The following is a 21,128-nucleotide window of genomic DNA, read 5'->3' on the forward strand; positions in this document are numbered from 1 at the left end:
CTAATAAAAAAATCTTAAAGATGTTCAAAGAGGAGCCTCTGTGAGGTGTTTAACCCAACTTAACACTAACTACAAGCAAGTGTGCAGCTAGCCAAGCTCCATAAAAGATACATTACAACTGCAAAGCTGTTCAGGTTATGTGTGTATTTAATTATGTACAGCAGGAAAACAGGACATCATATTTAAAGAAGCAGTAAGCTTCATGTGCTGGGGCTACGGCTTGACAAACAAAAACTGGGCCTGGAAGCTGCACACATCATCTGAGAGGTCTTGTCCCAGTTGTGAAGTTGCCAGCTTTTGCACATTTTGGTACCTCTGAACAAAATCCAGCTGACTCTTTGATGTGCTGGCTTTCTTACTAAAAATAATGCACTGGTAAATAAGATGGTTTTTGGGGTTTGTGGGTAGCTAAATCTGTTTTACTTTTGAGAGAGACTTGCCGTTTCCCTTGTTTCTAGCCTCAGTAAGAATCCAAATTATATCAAACAGCACGCTCTCCATTTGAGAAGCATTGAAATGGATTGTTGATCTTCGAATTGAAATCCTTGATAAAGAAAAAAGATATAAACATAAATTCCTAAAATGTCATAGTAATGCTGTATTCACACTCACAGACTACAATTCATTTTCAATGGAAGCTAATTAAAAGCTACAAACTGACGCCTGACACCTGTCGTATTTTATTTATGTTATATTTTTATTTTTTTTTCACATTGAAATTCAAATATCAAATCAAATCCAACTGAAGGTTATTGAGAATCAAACGTTAACTTAACTTTAAACGCATGTACTGGCATTATTATGATGTTATATTATTACGCCATTGGCATAAAATGGTCTTAAAATGACAATAACGGCCTGGTGAATTAGATGCAACCTTTAACTACAGGATTATGTTTCAAAAAACAACTGTAGATTTGTGTAAAATATCTCACACACAGGCTAACACAGTATCTTTATAAAAGCTGAGAAACCTCCTCATCCTCAGTACCGCCAGTTGTATTTCTGTTACATACGAGAAGGGGTTAACACAGTTAACCTCCTAGAACAGCATGCACATGAACCACAGGTATGTGTGGGACTAGCAGAAACACAGCCCATAAAATCCACACTCAACCTCTGTCTAGCACGCAAGGAATGTTCACCGAGCGCTCCACTATCAGCATCGAGCCAGGAGGGGCTATCCTCGCCTCTGCTTTGAAGTCTGTGTGGGAGAAAGGCAAAATGGGAAAGGGGCAGTAATCGTGAGCTAGAGCCAAGAGGCTAGCTATTGCGAGGTCAGCCAATTTCTTTCTCATTAGAAATTAATTACCGACGTAGCCGGTGCCGGGGCCGAGCCACGGCGTCGCTAGGCATCCCGTGCATCGCCCCACGGGGAGCACTTGAACCCCTGACCCCCCCACCGCAGTGGTTTGGGGCCAAAAGGGGTGCGTGACATGGCCCTGGCCCAGAGACACTGCCCCGCCAGGCTGGGAATGCAGTGGCACTGTGGGGGGATTGGGAGAGGGACAAAGAAAGGGAAGAGGGGCTCCAGTGATTCAGGGCTCATTGGGTTAGAGAGCTTCATTATTAAGTCCCCTGTCAGTCCATAACAAAAAGCACCCCATGGGCTAGCAGTGGCTAATAAAACCACCACCCTTTATAACTCAAGACCGCTTCTGACATCTCCTTTTGAGGAGAAATGAAAGTGTGCAACTCGGTCCTTTGGCTTAATGAAAGTATTCACATCTTTTAGCTGAACTGTTGCTTCACGCTGAACATGGACCGGTGAGAGGTGCCAAAACTGACTTGAATTAAGCTGCTTTCACACCTGCTTAATTAGATAATGTTGGGTGAATTTTCATTTCGACTTGCTACAGTTCACTACAATATTAGACGGCATATGGCACAAACAGACTGCAGGACATATTTAGGGGATCTTGCTCTCTGAGCGTGTGTGTTTGTTTGTGTGTGTATGTGTGCTCTTTGAGCGAATTTGTTCAGCAGGTGTCCTGAAAGCCTGAATGACATGCTTATGCACTCAGGACTAATTTAGACCACTCCAGGTAAATGAAGTATGAAAGCAGAAAGAGCATTTTGCTTATTTCCCCAACCAGTAATTCAAGCACTTGGATTGTTGGTTGCTGGAAAAAGGTTATACAAGAACTCACCGTCTCTCACGAGCGAAACATACTGTACATATTCACATCCTCAGCAACGGTTTTTAGCTCGGTTGTTTTTACATAGCTCTACTGCCTGTTGTTAATGTCGAAAAAGGGAATAGTTGATGAACAGAGCTTCACTTTTGACATCACTTTGGAAGTTTTTATTTGTTCATAAAGGTCAAAAATTCTGTGCATACAGGCTAAGACTGTGTTTTGTTTTTTTTTTTTAAAAAAATGATACCAGTACCCTTATAGTGATACCAAATCCAGCAATACTTCATTTGATACCCATAATTTGACTGAAGTGGCAACATTTTGGTGGGAACTCGGCCAACTCAACCTCACCACACCACAGACCATGGGTTATAGATGCAGGAGTGTGAGCTCTACTCCGGGGGCACCACCTGGCCACACACACAGTAACAGGGCTAACTGTAAGCATCACATGGCTAATGTTACTAAACAGTAACAGGGCTAACTGTAAGCATCACACGGCTAACAATACCCAACGGTTGTTACTGGGTTTAGCAACAGAGTCAAGCCGTTTTGCTATGAATTTTTTGGGACCGTTTGAAGGCTCAGTGCTGGATGTTAGCCATTAATGCCTGTGTTAGCTTGTGCTAACCAGGAAAATGTGAACTGACTGTTCATCATGGAGCGTGGCTCCAGAGACGGCAGCAACAGAAAGTTTGTTGGGATCAGTTAATGGCCCTGTGTTAGATGCTAAATGCTGCTGCCTGTGTTAGCTCGGGCTCGTTTATTGGGACTGTTAAACAGCTCGATGTTAGCGCCTGCTGCTTTAGCTCATGCTAAACAAGCAGATAATAAACTGAAAACTTGCTAAGGAGAGCGGCTCCAGAGACAGCAGCAACAGAAAGTCTGGCATGGAATAGGGACGGACCGCGATCAGATGCCTGACAAAAAATGGATCGAATGTAAGAACCATTTGACTGAAGACGTTTCGATACTATTTGGTACTGAGATTTTTTAGATGATATCGAGTACAGATTCCCAGCGCTAGTCCACACATTCTGATCACGACAATAATGCATCTCCCATGCATCCACACCTGTCAAATCTCTCAAGAGACCCTTTTACACTGCCGGTTCAAGGCAGGAAAATCACACCATTACGTTGCCTCACTTTTCTGTATAAAAAGTAATATCACAGAATGTGGGGATACAGCTGTCTCACCTAGAGCTGGTAACAGAAGTAGCAACATCGCTGAATCAAGGTCTATGTAAAAGGGGCAGCCGGTAGGGTGGGATCCTGGATGGGACAGGTGTGATGTTTTGATGACACGCTATGCGTGCAACCCAACGCAAGAGATTAAAAAGCTGCATGTAGCAGTTAGCGGCTAACTCAAAGAAAAAGAGCAACGGCCGTAAATGTCTACAAATTAGGAGAACAATGAAGTCTGGGAGCTCCTTACTCTCAGAGCAGAGGATGAGATCAGCTGCCATATAACAGTTAATGATTTTTGTTGCCATGTTATGCCATTGCTATTGTTTAGAAGGCCTTGCCGATGTGTATTTTATATGTCACACTAGAAGCAGAAGCTATTGTGTTTAACGTCATGCCTCTTTTGCTTACATGATGCATGATGTCTTAAATCACAATCTGGAGCTGCATGATGCCACCATTGTTTGGTTGGTTTGTTTGGTTCTGTGTAAAAATGCATAGGCTGCATAAAAAGGGAGCTTAGAGAGTGATCTTTGTGTAAAAAGGGCAAAAGTTAGGCGTTCCCCAATTGGCTGGATTGCTGACAACAATTTCAATAATGACAATAATAATAATATCAGTCATTAATCAATCAAAAAAGCAGATGCAAAAAAAACACCTGCTGGTGCTCAAATGTGAGAATTTGCTGCTTTTCCCTGTAAGTATAATCATACTAAATTGAATATTTTGGAGTTTTGTGCTGTTAGTCACAAAAGCAAATGACAGAGGATTTCACTGGGTTCTCCGCTCTGGGAAATTCCAACTTTAAGGACTGAACAGAAAATCAACCAAAAAATCACAGACAGAATAGAATAATTGTGCTGGTTGCTGCTTTATTATTGAAAATGCAAGCCAAACTACATCCAAATCAGGCCTGTAGGGAAAAAGCCCTGCTGTGCCCAGACATGTCACACACCTCATGCTAGCGAGATTGAAGAGGAGGGAATAAATGAACAGACAAGTATAGCTGTACTCATTAATGTTCATCTCCCTGTGTTCTTGATGGGACACCTCATTAAGAATCTGTTGGTAGCAGCTGGCTTACTATCCCTCCCCATTACTGCCCCACCATGCCAAAACCTCTGCCACCGGCCCTCCCACCCCATCCCCCACTCCAAACACGTCCCTCGTGTCTCATATGACATCTGTGTCTCGAGGTCCTGTGATGGAATGCTGCTCGCCTGCTATTCCTCCGCAGGTGCTCCCTGCTGGCCGCCATCCACTCTGCAGCCATGCTGGTGCTGTGGCTGAGTGACCTGTCACAGGCTGAGAGGGAGTGGGGGAGCGAGCGGAGTCAAGGTTCAAGGGACAATGGTTAAGGAATCACAGGGAATTGATGCAGCTGCTTTCCATCACTGCCCGTTGTGTACACTTCAAGCTGGACTAAAATCCTCACCTCCACAGGCTTTTGGCCCTGCGTCCACCTGCTTATCCTCCTCGCCAAGCCCATCCTCCTCTTCCTCCATATCAGACGGAGGAAGGTCGTGTCTGTATTTAGACACAGCTCAAGAGACTGTGGTGTCCCAGATGCTGCTCTCAGGTTTTGTACAGCTTTATCCGACAGCGACTGAAACTCAGCTGTACTGTTAGTGTAGTTCTGGCATTGCGCCATACGTAGTGAACAAAATTATTCTCCAATGTGAAAATCATCCAAATGATGTCATCAATTGTGAATGAGAGAAATGCTCCGGGTCATAATGTGAATATTGTGCAATCCTTCTCTGCGTTGTGTAAGCCTGACGATAACCAAACTTGTTTCTCACAATCTTAGGTTTCATATCCCAGCCGAACCTTTTTCAAAGTCTCTTATCAGACTCCATAAAACAGACACTGGCAGAGATTATCATCTCCCCTAAAGGTCAAGGACTTAAATCCACACTAGGAAAAGGACAGTCATAACTGAGGGAGTGAGTGAGGTCTCATTTTATTACTATAGTCACTGTTGGCCACACAGGAAGTGTAGTTCTCACTTCAAACATTAGGGTCAGAGTGACCACCTCAAAAGCCAGGGTCAGGCCTTAGCCTTTGCTTTTTTCTTTCAAACACTGAACTAAACAATGACAGCACTGTGCCACCCCAGTGTGTGATTTTAGATTGCATGACAGCATCCAGTAAGTATAAGAGGCGTGTGACCTCCTTGCCTCCTCAGTTTGCAGATTTTTGACCGATTTTCTGCTAACTACTTTTTTTAAAAAAACAAAACAGCAAGAGCATTCATCCTTTATGCAGCAGACCAACTGTGAGCGGTAAATTCACCACATCAAAACCAAAGGTCTCTCCTCTCCTAGTAGCATAAGTCAAGAACACTCACTCTGCAGCAAAATCTGGGGACAAAATGTCAGTACACTGCACAGCATTACGCCGGTATTTCCTTGTAATGGCCACAATCCTAAACACATGTGTTTGGCACACATGTGTCGACAACACATTATATAATATATCTTAAAAATAAACCAATAATAGCTTGAGCATTCATTCTTTTTGCAGCAGAGACTCTTCTGTCTTCCGTAGTGTTTCACCAGAATTACACAGAGATTTTTTCATGGGAGATTGTTGTTTGCATAACCTTGTATGAATCAATCTAAAATAAAAACCATAATAGCTACAACATTTATTCTTTTTTGCAAGAGAAAGCTAAAGCTTATGTCTTCCTTTGGATATGAAGTAATTCTAAGATACTTCAATGAATGACATCATAATGAGGAAAAATACCAATGAGGGCACCGGAGGACCGTTTTTATGGCAGCGTTCAAAGGTTAATCTCCCCTCAATGGGTCGCACAAATAACACCTTGTCAAAACGTCACACCTGTCCCGTCAGTGGGACCGTTCTGCCAGTTGTCCTTTTTAAACAGACGTCTATTCACCGCTGTTACTACCTCAGATGTGGGCTTCAAGACGAGAATACTCTGCCCCCCACGCCGTGATCATACCTTTTAAAAAGATCGGCGAGGCAGAATAATTAGGCAATATTCCCTCCTTGAACAGGCAGTGTAAAAAGGGTTGCAGACAGTTTAAAACACCTGTCATTTTAAGAACTTTTTTGCAGGTCTGTGCACAAAAACTGCAAGACCTGAAGGTCCTTCCAGAAACCTAAACTTTGTAATAATGTAAAAAAGAAGCCCCAATACCTCTATTAAGGGTTGGCAATTTCATCAACAGTAAAACATTTATTCACCACTGATGTACAGTAAATCAAATTTCAAGTTGTAATTAGCATTTTCTAAAGCCAAGCTCAAATTTATGTCGTGTAAGAGCTGTGTAACATTCATATAAAAGGAGAAAAGCCATCATCTTTCAAGCAAGTGCTGCGGAGGGACGTTTTTATTCAACTGTGAAGGGCCAAGAAAGCAGAATCAAAAGAGACGGCCAATTCCATTACATCATGGCAATGTATTAAAAAAGGCTTAAAGCAGTAATTTCACAATTTCAGCTGCCTCTCTTGACCTCTGTTAGCTTTAGATGAGCTCAGAGTTGAGAAGGAACTGGCTCCAATAACATGGTAAGAAGTCGCTGCAGTCAGTGGAGCCTCATGCCAAAGGGGAGCTCCCAGCGGCACAAAGGAGCCTCTATCTGACGCTGAACTTTCAAAGAATCGTTTCAGTTTGGGTTTAGCTGCAGAAACATCAGTTAATACCGGGAGATTTTTTTTTCTAGGAGTCACCATAGCAGCAGGTGAAATCAAAATACAACCTGGGAGGTTGACTGGAGAGGCCCAAAGAGGAACTGGTACACAAGCTGATATATACACGACAAGCACGGAGCCTCCAGTGGTCTTAACTCTAAACCCTAAACTGTTTAAACTAAACGTCTGAGACTCAACAATCCAGAACGCTGCTGTGCTTCGCATGCTGACACAGTGCCATGGAAAAGTACTGTGCAGGACAAAAAATGACACCTTCTTCTATTCTTGCTGAAGCCTAAACACACTACGCCTACTGCGTTTTAAGTTAAGTGGTTTTTATGGATTTCCACTACAGACAACCGGACAAACCAGTTTTTGCCTTGTGAAACAAAGCAAGAAAATTATGGAGAAAATACAAAAACTTAACAGAATTGCTCTGGCACGGCTCACCAAAGCTGCAGCAGCTCATAATCTATTAAAAACACACCATAATTAGAAATCTTGGATGGAGCTGGTATTGAACTGGGTTGTGTGTGCCTTCTAAGAAAGTTGTGTAAAGAATGTGTCGGCTTGCCAGTGCACATGTCAATATTTTCCAATGGGAAACATCGGGTTTTAATTTATGTGAATCTTATAAAATCTTTTCTGCAGCACATTTTTAGAAATCGAAGTTCTTTAACAAACCCACACCACACAGCTACCGACCTCTTTGCGATTCACAGCTGTGTGCAAAGTTGTAATTTTGTCTTTAACTAAATAAAGACTTTGACAATAAAAATTTGGCCTAAATGTGGAAAACAGTGCACGCCTACTCCTTTTTGTTCCTCAAAATATCACTGCATTATACTGAATCAATGATACCAAGGTTGCTAGTTGCAAAACATAAAAAGCTCAAGGCTGAATCAAAATGGTCTAATTTCTCTTCATTCTCTCAGTGAAAGTACACTTTTTTCTTCAAGTCGGGAAACTCTCTGAACCTCGCTGATAAAACAGCTGTGCAACCCCAGATGGGTGGCATACGCCTATACAAATACCCACCCAAACATATACACACACACACATCCCACCATGGCTAAAGCTGCCAAAAGCCACAGCCCGGCACAAGACGATGGCAGCCAGCTCGATTGAGCGCTGCTCACAATCCTCTCTCTGTGACCGACCGCCCCACACCCTTTCAGCACATGAAACGTTCCTTTGACTGAGTGAAGGCTGAGAGGCTCTATGTGTACATGAGTGATTGATACTTTATGAGTGACTGTAAGATCTCTCCCGCATACACATACTGGTAAACCCTGCACCAGTAATATGATGAGTAAACTAAAGATGATGATGTTTTGGGGTTAGACAACAGTTCTAAAAGTTAATTTGGTGAGGGAAATAGGTCAAGCACCGCTCTGAACTTGTACTGGTCGGGTGCAGAAGGCCACAGAATTCATAAAAACAATCCTGGGTTGGGAATAAGAAGATTGCACAATCCATACGGGCAATGTAAAAATGAAAAAACCCCATTATATTGAAAAAGTTTTATTGATTCTTGTTTGCATGCATTTTCTTTGAAGATACTTTAAACTGGGGTAGGCAGTTTAATGTTGCCGTAATTTGGCCACAAACCCATAATAAACTTGCATATTGAGCATATTGTAACTGAAGTGGTCTGAGAGAAAACTAGATGTCTGCACTTCCTCTTGGCTCTGTTTTCTTGAAGATTTTTAGGCTTTAGAATATGTAGCATATGTTGGGAGACCTGAGCAATCAAACAATCCTTGGTTGAGAATACCAAGATTGCCCAGTCCATACTGGACCACTATAATGAACAAAAATAATAATATTGGAAAAGCTGCATTGAATCATCATCAGCTCATGAGATGCAGTCAAACTTCAAACTACACATCCATGATAAATATTAATCAAGATTCTGTAACTGCATTGCCTATTTTTCACAGCAAATGTTTTCAGACACACATTTTAGTGTACTTTCTAGCTGTAAAATGTGAAAGTTTGTGACCCAGCTGCCACGTTGAAAACAGTCAAGCCAAAAAAGCCACTGTCCATCAGTGGGAGCAAAACATTGTCCTTTTACAGCTAAACAATACACTAAAATATATTTCTGCAAATATTTGGAGCGAGAAATCATGTTGATCACTGCTTGTTAACTGCTGTCAACGTGGAGAGCGCTGATCAAATATGAAATCAAGATTCTGTTACTGCATTGCTTATTTTGGCCTAAAATGTTTTCAGAAATACATTTTAGTGTACCGTTTAGCTCTAAAATAAGAGTGTTGTGCTCCTGCCTGTGTTTCCTGTTGGAATGGCTGTTTTCAGCATAGCAGCTGGGTCACAAATTTGAACATTTTACAGCTAAACAGTACACTATAATATGTTTCTGATAACTTTTAAGGCAAGAAACAGACAATGCAGCAACTGAATCTTGATGTCTAGAAGGACTATCAGGAGGCAGAGGATTCACAGATTATTGGCTTCATGCACTATTGTCAGGAATATATTGACAGTCATAAAAAAAAAATCTTTTTGTCGTGTTTGTTAAATAAAAAAAAGAAAAAAACAACTCTACCATAGCTTTAACGACTGCACTACACCATAAACTACACCATGGAGAAGACTCTCAGGTTAATTCATCACACCCTGGACGTCCTCCAAAAAGACGGCAGAGAATAAATTCATGTCTGAGAGCTGTGGGGTGTTGGAGCTCCAGCAGCTACAGAGCAACCAAATGAAGGTTATTAATCAGTCTTTCAAGAAGAATATAAGTCTCTCTTTATATATGGCAAGAGCCGCTGTCAGGAATAAAACCAGCCACCTCATGGTTATATCAAATACACATTACGATAATTATATTTACATTCTTGAGATTGGGGAAGGAGTTGCCAAAATCTAAAGGAATTATGTGAACTAGCTCTCTAATCTGCTCATTGTGTAGATTACGTTCATAGAATAAAGCCTGAACTGCGTTTGTCATTTTAAAACTCCTTTTTAATGATAACCATCTTCCTTCCTATTTTGAAGTTCCCCAATTGCCTCATAATGACAGCTGTTAATCATCCTTTATGTCTATGCAAGTGATTGAGATGCTTTCGCAAGATAATGCCGCTTTGTCAATACTGAAAAATCCCCCAAAGAGATCCAACATCATTTTTCACATCATTGACAAAAAATATCAAGATCTGTTTTCACACATTTCAACCCGACCACTAACTCCCACAATTCTGACTTTTTATTTAATGGGATCATATGATGAAAATAAAAATGCAAAACAAAGCCGGGCTTGTTTGCTGTTTACTGTTTACTAACCATTAAAATGTCAACTAAACCTTGACTTAGAAATGACAAAAAAATAAACATTTAGAGGACGTAAAAATGAAAATGCAAACATCTAAAAAGACATGGCCTTATGTTAATAGGAAATGTCTGTAATATGCCCCCCATGGTTGTAAAAACAGTTCAGTGTATAACAGAGCCTTGCACTCATTAGTCCAGGCTCATCTGACAAGCACAGCTTGCATGTGTCATAATCCTACGCAGCTGCCACTACCGACAGGAGACACCACGACAGGAGCTCGGCAGAACCAAAATAGCAAAAGTTTGAGGAAAATTTTCAGGAAAAAAAGTCCTCACTGTCCTGCTGTGCTGGTATAATGATTCCTTTACAAGGGCCACAAAGCCCATTCCTACAAGGTTTTGCTTGTGTGCCAGGCCAGGGGGAAATACTTCTTTGCTTGCAGTACACTACTTAAATCTAACGTCAATACACTCACTGCCATTTACTGCCGTCACGCTGCAGTTGTAAAGGACAGGCTCTGAAACACAGTAACTTGACTGCTGCAGTTTTTCTGAATGCGGTAACAGACTGGACAATGCCACGGCGTCCTGAATAACATGACCAACTGTGACTGCAGTCAAGCAGAACATTAATATTGTAGTGTGTCGTGCGCTAAGACTATTGCCTGCTACTCACACAAGCTTCACTTAGTGCTTTCGTCCCGTTTGTGTGCTGCTCTGGCGTGAGCTTCAGTAAATGGTGATGGTCATATCTGCGTGTTAAAATGGTAAATTATTTGATTTGGTTTAACAAACTTTGCAAGTACAATGGCCAGCTTACTGTGATATGAAACCACTGAGAGTTTTATCTGTGCAGAAATGTTCAAATCAAAGGGTGAGGCCTTGTAACAGGATGAGATATTGAAAAGATTTTATCTTTGCAGCTTCTCACCTAATCAGATGCTTTAGAGATTTCTATGTTGCTTTCTTTCAGTTATATCTTTTTAAAGATGTCAAAAAGAGAGCAACTGAGCTCACAGAATTTCACTACAAATTGAAAAATATGCTATTTGTTAGACATTTTACAGGTATTTTAAAATTTTAACCAAATGATTTACTTAGTTGATAACAACTTCAAAAGAATTATTTCATTGCTGGAAAAAGTTGGGTTTTTTTGGTTTTTTTTTTAATAAATCTGGGCTGTCTATGCAGTAACAAGAAGCAAGTACTTTTGAAATTGGTGCGACATGACCAGAGTAAACAGAAAAAGGGGCTGCATCATTTACATTGAACCTACAACTACCAGAATGCACTGTGCCGCACCGCACCAATAAACGCTCCCACTGGTGGTTGATGTAATGCAAGCTTGGTTGGCTGGTTACAAACGATCTTGTATTACAGTTATACAAGACACTAAAATATATTCCTGAAAACATTTGAGCTGAAAAATGGGTCACGCAGTTTCAAAATCTTTCATTTTCGTATTTTATCAGCTCTGCTTAGTTTTACCGTTAGATCTCAGTACTTTCAGACACTATTCTCACAATATAGGAAAGTATGCTGCCCACTTCTTGTTCACAAATTCTCATATAACAGCCAAACAGAGCACTAAAATATGTTTCTGAAGGAATTTTAGGTGAAAAATAGGCGATATAGTAACACAATATTGGTCAGCACTGCCTAGTTTTTATGGTTTGATATGAGTTTCATAGAGAGCCACCTCTCACTCTCTCTGTACTTCAAACTTGTCTTTCCCTCTCAATCCACTTCTGTCCTCTTTGTGAATGTGGTGGTGGGCACACAAAAATGCAGAAGTACAATCTGTACTTCAAGCAACAGCCCTAGACTGCAAGACTGCGGTGAGGCTTAGAAGCAGAGCTTGATCAGTTAAACTAAACTTGCTAAACTCTTAAAATAAAGCCACAATTTTAGTGTCTTTTTTTGTATTCTTTGCTCAGACTCCAGCTATGTGCGTCAGCTCCATGGAAACTGAAAAGACTGCTCTCCCAGAGGTCATTAAGCCTGAGCATCATTCAATCACAGCAGAACAGGGAAGCCTGGAGAGCACAACAGCACCACAGTGAATTAAAAAATTTTGCATTTTGTTCTATTTTTAGAGAGGAAACTAAAGAAAGACTGGAAATCAGTGAGGCGCACATGTCTCCGGCTATGTCTCCTGTAAAAGATAACAAAGCTGTTGAAGTAATGTCTCTCGGGTTACCATAAAGTCTCAAAGGGCTCATCACATTGGGCAGTATGGACAGCTTTATGGCCTCTTGACGCTATTCAACTTATTTCAAACTCTCAGCAAGTGTTTTTCAGCTCTTTTTTTGTTTTGACATGAAAGGGCCAGCAGACACAAAGAAGTCATAGCAGCCGGATTGGAAAGGTGCTGTGTCTGACATCGTTTTAGTCACAGCAGGAGCACCTCGGAGGCTGAGAGAAGTTCAGCTTTTAAGAGGAGCGCACTTGATGTGAGCCGCTTTTTGTGAACCGACCAATCATAACACCAAATAGGCTGGCTTTCAAAGTACAGAGAAAACTGATGGTTCAGGACAACACCTTATACCCCCTTTCACACCACATTCAATCAAAGGCTTTCCTGTGTCCAGGGAGCAGGGTTCCCCTCCAGGAAATTGATTAGCAGAAGTGGTAAGTGTACAAAAAAAGCCTTTATTCTCTGCCAGCACATACAAAATGTCCTGGTAGAGCTGATTGAACTGGTGAACCAGGAGCGACTGCTGTAAGTGTGGAAGTTTTTAACATTAAAACACAAAAGCTGGTGAATACAGAAATTCAAGTTAACTTCAACCAAGCGTTTGGACGGCAGGAGTTGTTTCCAGCTCGGGAAGTCAGTTTCAGTAAATTTTTGGTTTCAATAACCAGGCACCCATTAACTGGTCACTAGTGCTGTACCCAACTCAGATTTATACCAGTCGAATTGGATTTTGTTGTTCTATGCTAATATTCAAGAATTAGTGTTAAAGCAGGCTCCGAGGGAAGGTCAATGTGACAGCAAAATTCACAAAATATAGTAAACAAGCTAACAGCATTAACAACTGGTCCTAAATGTACAGTTTTTGCAGACATCAAATCAGATATCAAACAAAAGCCAGAGACTGTATCGTATGAAGTTGCTGTGATCTGTAAATTCCACACTTCTAAGCAGAAGGTCTCCTCCCTCCGACTCCATGCAGCTGCCTGCATGTCTGCAGCTCCTTGTTACAAAGAGTAGCATAAAAGTCAAGTGCACTCACTCTGCAGAAAAACCTGGGGACCAAAACATTACCTGAAGTACACTTCACAACAAAAAAACCTGACTGCTCAACTTAAAGCAATCTCAGCCAACTGAGGTTTCTCTGACTGATGATTTGGATTTCCAACTTTCAAGGGGCAGCCCTAATTTTCTTAATATCAGTATGTATAAAAAAAGGTAAATGTATTCAATATCACAAAAGGTAGACAGACCGTGGATTGTTTTACGGGTGGTTTACGACATAAAAAAAAACATAAAACCATATATTTGAAAAATGATATTCAGGGATACAACAACAACTAAAAATGTAAAGACATATACCTGAAAGTGGGTGAAGCTTCATGCAGCCCTAAGAAAGTCTTCGAAGCTGCTGAATGTACCAGAATCAGAGACTGATATACAGGCTTCAGAGGACAAACAGCAAAAGCACACTTCTGTCGTGCTTCTCTGCACCACACAACAAGAAGCTGCTCTGATCGAGGTAAGTTCATCTAGAAGACAGCAGAAACCGTGGATTTGTTGTCTGTGATCCACTTTGGGTTTTAGACCATGACCCCTGGCTTCTCTCCACTCAACAGCCCCCCCTTCACCATCACAACCAACCAGCCAGCCCGACCAGTCTATGCCTCACATACACAGGGGGCTAACAGTGCCAATTAGAGAAACTGTTTCAAACAGCATGCTGAACAGCAATCAATAAACATACGGAAAAATAAGGGATTAAAATTTATGGAGTGTAGAGAAAGAATTCATGTAGATTCAATCTGGTGTACAAGCATTAAACCTGCAGACTAACAGCTGAGGCGTGAAAGTTTGATATGTTGAGAAATGGGATCAAACAACGTGCATTTCAAGGCGTGCATTATTTCCACGGTGCAAATGATGCCGCCATGCTATAGTTTAACTGCACTACGTCTATATAAATCGTGCTTATAACAGCAATATATGAGGGAATCAACAAAGTGGAGAGCCTTGTTAGATGAAATTACAGTCAATGGTGCTATTATTTTTGGCACAATAGTCAGCTTAAAGATAAAAGCGAAAAGCGGGTGATTACAGTGATCCCCAATCACCAAAAAGATGCAACAGCAGATGTCGTGCCATCTATTCAGAGCATATTGATCTACCTCTCCCCCTGCCAATTACATGTGACAAACTGCTGTGACAATTAGGGCACATTATTTCAATAACTGCTGTCATTTTCACCCCGACAAAGTCTGGACAAGCAAATTTAACAGCAGAAAACAGAAACAAAGCACAAAAAAAGTTTGTTATTTTCCACTGTGATCTCATACTGCTGACCTCGCCACGCCACCTCTTACACAAGGACACGGAGCAGCAGCAAACATCGGTGTCCACAGCAGATCACTAGCATTTCCTAATGGGGGCGGTTTCATTAGTGAAACAGATGAATCAAACACTTGGCCAAGTATGCAATTATCCGTCTCTCGTGGATGGAGGTCATTAGGACTTTATGAGCGATTGGAGCCCATAAATAAATGATCAGTAAACAGCATACTGTATTTGGCAGAGACAGCAGGTGACTCCACATGATGTCCCCTTTCAACTCATCACAAGATGATGTGGACATGTGGAAATGATGCAGCTAATTTGAGTTGAAGATGATTTTTACACAAAATCTAAATTAAAAAAGCATTTTTATTTTGCCCAGTGAATGTGTACATTTTAAAAAGCATTTTATTTTATGTCTGCATCTGCCACCAGTCGGCCATCACTACAAATAGCAGGCGTAATATGTTAATTCCACTACAGGAGAGAGTTGATGGATTAGGTGGAAAAACATTTGTGCACGTATTGAATCATACAACTGAGGATTAGGGCCATGTTTGAAAAAAAAAGTCTTAGGTTTTGAGAATAAAGTCATAATATCATGAGAACAAAGTCATAAATTTATGAGAAAAACAGCTGTCATATTATGAAATTAAACTCGTAAATTTATGAGAAAAAAAGTTGTATCATTATGAGACTATGCTAATACTTTTGTGAGAAATTAAGTCACAGATTAAGACTGGAAAGTCAGGTAATATGGTATAAAAAGCTACAAAGTATGAATAAGTGATCAGAAGTGATGGATGAATGGTTAGTAAATGGGACTTCTATGCTGAAGGTCAGAGTTCGGGTCTGGCTGCATCTCATGATCTTAATCTGTGACTTTATTTCTCACAAAATTACAAGTTTTCTTCTTGTAATATTACAATTTTTTCTTGAAATTGTAACTTCATTATTGTAATATTATGACTTTTTTCTTCAGCATGGCCCTGATCCTCTGTCGAAGCATGGGCATTGGCAATCGGCCAAAATTAGAAAATAGCTGCATATCAGATATCGGAAAACATCCAATATCATGCATTCCCATTAATTTGTGCAGAAAAGAAACCTATCACTTAACTTTTCTTACTCATTACACTGCAAAAATGAGGATGATATATGAATTATTCTTCAAATTCAGAATGAATGAGATCCAACTTTAAGCCCTTCTCCTTCTTTTCCCCACAACTTGGGATGTAGGACCACCAGGGCTTCCCAAATACAACGACACAAAGGTGGTAAATTATGCTCTTAGCTGCAGAGTCCACAGAGAAGACCTTAAATGCGCCAAAGAAAACGACAGCTGTTTATAAAAGTCTGGGCAGCGTTGCATCTGAGGTGGTCTGCGAGGAGAAAACCCTGGTGAGTGGTCTGTAAGAGCAGAGAGCGTTGCCAAATGTTTACACATTTCAGCAAGTTATTTGCATTGTCCTCGGGGAGACAATCAGCGCACTATTCCCTCCTCCCTGCAGGATTACAGAGATAAGATAGAGCCTAAATGGATTTTACACTCCCCATGCAGGGGCTTATTTACAAAAGCTGAACTTTTTGCATTTTTCAAAGTTCTAACAACTTGTAAGAGCTACAAAAAAAAGCTGAAGTTTGGCTGAACTCTTACAGGTTATTCCAAATAGTACAAAAAAAGTGTTCCCAAACTAAATGAGACTGAAACTCTTTAGGGTTGCAACTCTGCCAACTTTAAGCAAGGTAACTTCTGGCCACATTCGGGACCTCAAAGAAATGTGTTTTGAATAAACAGATATTTTCAGAGAAGGGGACCCCACAATTTGTAATTTGAGACTCTCTCTGTGTGTGGGTCCCAGTCCAATTCTCTGGAATCAATCAAAGCTCCCAAAGGAACTCCCTGGTCCCCTTAATCTCCTGGTTTTATTACTTTCCAGACAGTCGGCCTGTTTCACCCTACCCCCATCTCTCTCTTTTGTACTGATCTCCAGCAAAGCCAAGGAGGGGCTTTCTCTCTCCCTCTCTCCCTCTCTCTCTATCTCCCCTTCCACCACTGCAGAGCGCTTTTCATGCAGGAGAGGGTCTTTCATCAGGCTCCACACGCAAGAGAGCCCAACAGCTAGCTCAGGCCTGTCACTCCAAGGCCTGTCTTCTATCCACATTCATTCTTTTTAGAATAAACAACACGCTTTCAAAGGCACATGGACTGCCTTTTTTTTTGACACACACACAGCTATTTTGCATAATGACTGAAAAAACTGGGCCATGTTGCACAAGTCATATTCACAATTTTCCAGACCACATGCTGCTGTGTTTGATAGCGTCTTAAGGCTTAAATGATAAAGATGTGACTCTGTCACGATGGGGTGTGTGATATAAGCTGGAGCTTTGCACTCCGTCATTTTTTCCTCATGGCTCTCTAGTTTATCTCAGGCACTCATGGCTTGGAGTGCTTAGAGAAGATTGTTGCGTGTTGTGCTGAAATATAATCAATACGTCTAATATCAAGACCTCGAAGGGACTGTTTGTTACTTATGGAGCACTGGGGAGGGACTTATGTTTTTTTATTTGGTTTAAATTACATGGTTGTATTTTGCATTTATTTTACTGCCAATTGTTTTACAGAAAAGATGTCTTCCAAACACGCCGGTTTTGAAAGGTATGTTTCCTGAAAAAAAATCACATGCCAAAATTACACTAATTATCATCGCCAGAAACTGTAAAAATAGAAATAATTGTTGGATTTTAAAAGTTTCCAGCGGTCCTTGGCTGCATCATTTGTGAAAAATGCTTCTTTCAGAATAAAAAAAAAACATGACCAAATCTGAGTTTAAAATAGTGATACTTCATCAAAATGACTTTATTCTACGTCTCATTTTAAATTTGGCCAAAAATAAAAGTATTTCCACTAACTCACCAGCATGCACAACAAGCGTGAAAAACCAAGGCTTTTTTCAACTCCAAGATTCGTCTTTTAACTTTCAAATATCAAAGCTTTACAATCAAATCTGTATTTCTTAAATTTTCTTTTAAAATCAGCAAAATCACACCATGTTCCACATCCAAAACTGAAAAAAAAAACTTCATCCGCATCACTATTAAGTCTCATTTAAAATCTGGCCAAAAAAAAAAAAAAGGTTTGCGCTTACTAACCAGCATGCCAAGCAAGTCTGTAAAAGCAGGGCTTTTTTCAACACCTGTGATTTAATCTTCTTTTTTTACTTTTAATTCTCAAACATCAAAAGTTTTACTAATCTTAACCAATTCGTGATAGATAGAAGTTTTCTGCCAGTCATTCAGGGATGCAAACATGTAAAGCTTAAAAAAAGAAAAGAAAAAAACCAAGTCACATCTCAACCAGCCCTCCTCTCTCTGATAAATGAAGAACAGTCCCTAATGCCAGTGAAATATCTCACTACAGAGCACCACCAGTTGGACTGAGGCAGAGGCTGCAGTGCAGAGCCGCTCACTTCAAAACAATTAACAGAAGCAAATGAATTGAGGTCTGTTTATCCATCAGCTAAACATGTATTGACGCCCAGGTAATGAGATGTCTGCTGGACTGATGATGCTAGCTTATTACCTGACAGAGAGCACTAATGACTCTTTGTATTCCATTTTTTCCATTCAAGTTCCTGCCACCCTTTGCATTTCCACGACCAAACACACATATGCATGCATGATCTTAAACCAGCAGTTTTTTTAAAGTGTATTTTTACGCCTTTCAGTTTCAAATGCACACAACACAAAGACACATCTGTGAAGCACCCACGCTGCATGTTAGTGAATCGTTTGAAATACAAACAGCTATCAACAGTTCAATGCAGACAAAAGGACGGAGTGGAAAAAGAGCTTCAAACATGTCCTGGTGGAAATGCTGTGAAAAGTAGGCTACTTTTAAAGTTGTGTAAATGGTGATTTGACCTAAACACGGCGGAATTAGCTACCTAGCTCCGTGTCTGGTTTTCAGAGCCAACAGTTTGCATTCCGTGTGTTTCTCTTTTCGCAACTCGTGATACAATGTCGGTAAGTTTCTTTGCGTAAAAAGGCAGACACGCAGCAGAAAACACCGACAGACGTTTACCTTTGTCGACATGCTTTGCGGCGGTGGTCTCCGTGTAGAGAAAGGTGAGACAGAGGAGAGAGAGGAGCGACAGAGCTCCCCGCTCGGCCATCACTTTTCACAAATAAATCTTTGCAGGCTTCAGGAACCCCGGGAGAAGCTCTTCCAAAAAATACAGAAATCCTTAAAATCCCCGGCCACCTCCTGGGGAAAAAAAATGCACAAGCGTGGAAAAAAAAGTTCAAAGTCCCAAAATGTGCAGAAACATCCGGAGCCAGGTACTTTTAAAACTGGCCGGATGAAACATGGAAAAGAGAGAGCCGCAGGTTACACGGACTGTTTTCTCAACTTGGTCGAGGCAGAGGTCGGAGAAAAAACACTGAAATCAATCCATATCCACGGAGGCGCAGCGCCAGGACACAGAGATTTGCGGGCGGCTGAGCTCCAACGCGCCGACTTTACTACTCTGCTGTGTGTCAGGCGCGGAAAAGACTAGAAAGAGCTCAGTTGGAGAAAAGATAAGATCCGGGCAGAAGGAGAAATCTCCGCCGCGGCCAGCTCACTGCTCACGGACGGGACGTAAGAGAGCAGCGTGTTGAAGGGCTGGATCTCCACCGGCTCCCCGGAAAACAGGGTGTGGAGTCACACGGAAGTTTGGATCCTGTGTGCTCAGGCGAAAACTAAACTGTGGTGTGGGATTTCAGTCCAACACGACACATCCTCTTTTCAACACAGGTGTGTTAAATCATGTGCGAATTTGACATGTTTTAATAATATAGTGATAAGTCAATACTGGCTTGAGGTACAAAACACAGTTTTTGTATTTCCATAAGAGCTCTGTCACGTTATAGCCTCTATAACATGATATATTCTTAGATAGATAAGATAGATAGATAGATTGATAGATAAATAGATAGATTAGATTGATAGATAGACAGGTGTCGACTGATGTTGGTTTTTCAGGGTAGATATCGACAGGATTATTAGAAGTTAATGAGAACAGTAACCAATATTTGGAACCAATATGCATTTACAATGAAAATGAAAATCTTCCTTTCAGTATTAAGAATTTGGAATATAACAAACTCCAACACAAAACTTTGTTTAAATGCCTTTAGCAAATGTATCATCAAAACTGAAGCGATCAACATCACATACAGAAAGTTCCCAGCGAGTTTTTTAAAAATAAAGTCAATAAAAAATGAATTAATTAAAAATAGCACCCTGAGGTTTTACAAATTTAAAGTTCAGTAAAGTTTTATTTTTTTAATTATTTAATTTTATCGGCAATCATTAAAATAAATAATAGTAGATAGATAGATAGATACAACCAACAGCATGTATAAACATATCTCTGTTGTTAACTCATACTTGGTTGTGCGTTTTTCTGACTAAGGGAACTGTTCATAGCATATATGTCCAAGGACTGACGGAAATTAAAAATCCAAACTGTTTTTGCAGTTTCTAGCTATGAAACATGGTGTGATTTTGACGATTTTTAAGGAAAATTTTAAAAAATAGAGATTCAATTATAAATCTTCGATGTCTGAAAGTTAAAATTTGAAGACAAAATCCAAAATCCTAATTTTGGCGATTTCCCCTTAAGCTAAAATAAAAAACAAAAGTCTTCCACTGTGATCAAAAAATATCTGACACTCCTCCCCCTTTTTGCAACACCCTATCATAAATAACTAGAAGTCCCTTAAATGGCCCGTTTGGGACAGATTTGTTACTAATTATTAGCACCCAGCAGACTAGGAACACCAATGTCTGATTTCTTTTCAGCTTTTGATGGGTTAAAAAAAGCATCAAAACAGGGATTTGAAAAAGTGCCATGGAGGGATCCTCAAGACCCCCCTGACAGAGGACCGGGCTAAGCCCTGAATGCCCTCAAATCCTAAGGACACACCTGAACTGTGCCAGTCGGCTGTGACTCTATTTGCTTTTTGGCAAAGATGAATAAGACATCAAAAGGTTGGGAGAGAAAAAGGCAATTTATTTATTTATTAGGCTTTAAATATTATTAATTATGCGTTTTCCTGGCCTACACTGAATATAAAGATAGTCTGAATACATCCGGTTCACTGGTCTGTGCCGCTCAAGGATTCCTCACTTTTACACTTAAAACTTTTACAGTGCTGATTAGCTAACCAAAGGCAAATTTAACTGAGGATCTCTCTAAAAAATGCAAACAGAAAAACCTAAAAACACTTACATTCCTTCTGAAAACATTTTCAGATGCTCAAAATAC

General features: G+C 40.5%; 1 protein-coding gene across 8 annotated transcripts in view; it reads right to left on the reverse strand.

Annotated features, from left to right (window-relative positions):
- The window catches only part of neo1a (neogenin 1a), a 216,606-nt gene extending 197,101 nt beyond the window's left edge, over positions 1-19,505 (reverse strand). For all 8 annotated transcript variants that reach the window (XM_042491097.1, XM_042491123.1, XM_042491083.1 and 5 more), the window contains exon 1: positions 18,899-19,505. In XM_042491097.1, coding sequence (XP_042347031.1) covers positions 18,899-18,989 — 91 coding nt within the window. In that variant the 5' untranslated portion in view covers positions 18,990-19,505. The remainder of the gene's footprint in view (positions 1-18,898) is intronic.
- Positions 19,506-21,128: the final 1,623 nt, after the last annotated feature.

Source organism: Plectropomus leopardus, chromosome 1 (genome assembly GCF_008729295.1).
Source record: "Plectropomus leopardus isolate mb chromosome 1, YSFRI_Pleo_2.0, whole genome shotgun sequence".
Lineage (NCBI taxonomy): Eukaryota > Metazoa > Chordata > Actinopteri > Perciformes > Serranidae > Plectropomus > Plectropomus leopardus.